Here is a 3,729-nt window from a genome sequence, read left to right on the forward strand (position 1 = left end):
TGTCTACCAGCTTTACAGCTCTCTTCAAAACAATCTTCCTTTGAAGAAAGAGACGATTAGCACTTCAAGAGGGTAACTTCTGAGGCAGTGGCCCTCAGTTAAAGTGGGTCATGGTTGAGATCTCCCACTCCTACGGCACCTCGTGGCCAGGCTGCTCTCAGGTTGGACTCTGAACCGTTAGTGCTGCTAAGGATCAGCAAGACTGTAATATTGCTATGTAAAAACTAGGTAAAAGCAGTAATAAACCAAGGTGTGCTTGCTGATAAGAACTCCCTGCCACACAGGGATAGGCTTGGTGACATCTCAAATGCTTGTGTGAACGGTGTGCAAAAAGACTGACTCTGAATCGCATCTGATTTGTACCTCGGGCACTGGGGCAATAGATACTTTATAGTAGAAATAACAGGTCTTTGATTTGCTTGTAGTTCCAGAGCTGTGTTTTTCCTTGCATTCAGGGGCTAGGCCAGATTCTGCTAATACTTGAGCCTTGATCCATCTGTGCTGATGAATGGAATGAGAAGTAAGCTTGTTACCTATTTCAGTGCTCATCTTCAGTCCTGGCTACAGATTGCAGGCACCTTCAGTGCCCCATGTGTTACAGGATGTGTGATAGCTGTGTGTACTCACCTAGACCTAAGCTCTCAAGTTGCTTCAGACCAGCTCAGGAAGTCACTCAGCTGGGCCTCTGTTAGGCTCCTTAGGTCTGGAACAAGGCAGTTGGTTCCTGATGATGGGCTTCCTCGTAGAGTCCTTGTTATGGTGTGCTCTTGGGGGGCAGTTCTGCAGCAAACGTGAAGGAATGCTGATCTGGAGAGACTGGCGTGTAGTTAGGGTGTAGGTCTGTCACGGTACATACAGTCTGTACTGTGCACTGGGAACACGTGCCTCTCCATATAAAATCCCAGCAGATCAAAAAGTGTAATCTGTAACTGCAGCAAAAAGGTTACTTCCCTCCTCTCCAGAGTAAAACACTGTTTCTAATAGTCCTTTATATAACCCTCCTGTCCAGGATATGAGTGTGAGGCAGGCAGTTGCTTCCAGCATCTGAGCTGCTCCCTGTCTCTAACTGCCCTACTGGGCCTCAGCCACCTGCTGGCCTGGCCAGATGTGACAAGATAAATTAGGTGATGTACCCCACACCATCAGGCTTTCAGGAATATCTCTGAGCATTCCCTCCCTGCAATCTGCTGGAGTTCATTACTTGTGTGGCATCAAGATGTGTGCTATCAGGTCCTCACCACCATAGGTATTGTAAGAATTGTCTTCTGGTTGAGGATGTGTGTGACAAAAGGTGTCTGTGCCCTGGCTGGTAGCCACAGAAGTCAAAGTCTGTGCCTGCTGTACTGCTTGTTGCCGTGTAGCCTACTGATACATGCACTCTCTTGCTTCAGGTCTTAAGCAACATGGGAAAAGAAAACTAAAGTTCCATCATGATCGGAGGCTTATTCATCTATAATCACAAAGGAGAGGTTTTAATCTCTCGAGTCTACCGGGATGACATTGGGTAAGTGCTTCTGTTGCATCCTTGGTCTTTGCATTTCTGTCTCATTTTGGTGCGGACAACAATCCAGAGCTGCTTTGTTTTGCATTAGCTGTGCATGCATGTAAGACTGCAACTCAACTTGCTGCTGTAGGCTTAGTTCAAAAAAAGAATGAGTTTGTTAAGCCCAAGTCAGCTGCAGATGGTAGTAAAGGAAGGCCTGCAGGTAAACCTCGGATTTTCTTTTCACTGGTAGAGATCTGGCTGTTACTCCAAATGCTTCAGCAACAGGGACTGCCACTGCAAGAGTCTACCAGCCTCACTGTAATAGTTAAAACTTTATGGGAGCTGTAATGTGGGAACTGTCTGCCACACACTATAAGCAGGGCTCTGAATTAGTTTCAAACAGGGATGTCTATCATCAAGTACAGGCATGCAGGAGACTGTCTCTGGGCTTTGGCACTTGGAAAGTTGTGTCTGCAAGCAGTCTCATAGTAACCACAGATCTATGCTTAAAGCTGGCATTCTGTTCCCCAGCTTTGTATGGCAGCCTTGTTTGTAAAAAGCTTACGTTCATTGGGTAACTAAATTTGTGGGAAGTGCTGAAAGCCTTCAGCAGGCTGTAGGTGCCTACCTGCTCTTCATGCAAGTGTTACGATGCTCACTTAGACTGGATCTGTACAATCCTTAACTTCCCAGAAGGGACGTTACTGAAATTTTGGTGTCTTAAAGGCAGTGGATAGTGCTATAGGGAACCTGATGTCAAGTGATAGTGATGCTTGGACTGAAAAACCTAAGTGGCTTTCTTGTACCACACTACTCTTCCTGACCAGTTTTCATTAGTGTTAGACATTAGGTGGAAGTTAGCAATAGCAGAGTCAAAACATAGCTCATGGAAGCAGGGCTGTGGTAGGTGTTAATTTGAAGTCCAACAAGAAAGATCCTTCTGGCTACTTTAGGAAAAAATAGTTTGTACCAGGTCTCCACAGTGAACAGTGGTACTATGTGCTGTGGAAATAACTTGTTGCCACAAGTTACAAAAAACCGTCAAACCAATCTGCCTTCAGACTCTTCTAGTCTGAAGAGTGCTTCCTTTTGGGTTATGGATTGTCTTGTGGAGGTTAAAAATAGAAGCAGAACCAGTAGCCAGTCAAGGCTTGCACTGCTTCATTGATGGAGCAGTGGTCAACACAGTGTCTGTAATACGACTTCACCTAATGAGCTTTAAATATCTCACAACTTGCTCTAAGGCAGCTAAGGCAAAAGTAGCTGTTCTAAGGTTGGTTGCGTTGCTCCAGGGCTTTCACCCAGAGCTGAGCCAAGGAAGCTGTGTATTTCTGAAGCAGAAAACTGCCGGCTACAAAGTTCTACCTCTCCTCTGCTGTATTAACTCCTCTCACTCCTGAACACTCATTGGCTGAAGCTCTTCAGAGCAATTCATATGCCACACCTGACTTTATAAAGTTCCCCTAATGAACAGGTATCACAGTGACTGAGCCAAGCCAGTATGCATTGTAAAGAAATTTTGAGAATATGTTGTGTGGGGAGCTAGGGACACCATTGCTGCAATTTCTGGCTATAAGACTTTTTTTTTTCCTGTGGCTTACAAAGGTAAAACACTTAAATAGGATTGTGCTTGAACTGTTTATTCAAGAAGGGTTTTAAATTTAAAGTGCATTCTGGCTGTGGAGATGTAAACTGGGGAGTGAAGTAGTTATTTCTCATGTAGGGATCTTCTGTAGCTTTTTATCTTGGTTCGTTCCTCATGTAAAGTGAGTAACTTCTTCAGTATGTGATAAAGTACTTCCAGCTGGCCAGGCAAAACTAGAAAATGGGATTTCCTGCCTGATCCTATCTTAAGTTTTTCCTTTGGCAAAGGGTGCCAAAAAGATTCAAGTGTTTTCTCTAGGACTTCAGGAGTCCGTGTTCCCTTGAGTGAAATCCTCCATTCAGCTCCTCTGAAAGTGTCAGTCTTGTGACTTGGGTGGAGCTGGTGTTGACTATTAACCAAGCTTGCTCCCCAAGGTGTTGGATTCCTTCTGAAACAGGCCTTGAAACCCAAACTGGAATTTTTGAGATGTATAACCTTATAAAACAAGTTGTCTTAAAATGTCTGTGTGTCATCTTGTGGTGGAATCAAGTTCCTGAGAATCTTCAGCTCTATAGCAGACAGGTAGAGCGGGATATCAGCCATTTCCTGGGCTGAGCACTACCATCAGTCTACTTAAACTGTTGTATCTTAACCTTCA

General features: G+C 44.6%; 1 protein-coding gene across 4 annotated transcripts in view; it reads left to right on the plus strand.

Annotated features, from left to right (window-relative positions):
• Positions 1-1,384: 1,384 nt before the first annotated feature.
• The window catches only part of AP2M1 (adaptor-related protein complex 2, mu 1 subunit), a 17,514-nt gene continuing 15,169 nt past the window's right edge, over positions 1,385-3,729 (plus strand). For all 4 annotated transcript variants that reach the window (XM_010073494.1, XM_010073496.1, XM_010073495.1 and 1 more), the window contains exon 1: positions 1,385-1,504. In XM_010073494.1, coding sequence (XP_010071796.1) covers positions 1,431-1,504 — 74 coding nt within the window. In that variant the 5' untranslated portion in view covers positions 1,385-1,430. The remainder of the gene's footprint in view (positions 1,505-3,729) is intronic.

The sequence above is a fragment of the Pterocles gutturalis genome, unplaced genomic scaffold (assembly GCF_000699245.1).
Source record: "Pterocles gutturalis isolate BGI_N339 unplaced genomic scaffold, ASM69924v1 scaffold20572, whole genome shotgun sequence".
Taxonomy (NCBI): Eukaryota; Metazoa; Chordata; class Aves; order Pterocliformes; family Pteroclidae; genus Pterocles; species Pterocles gutturalis.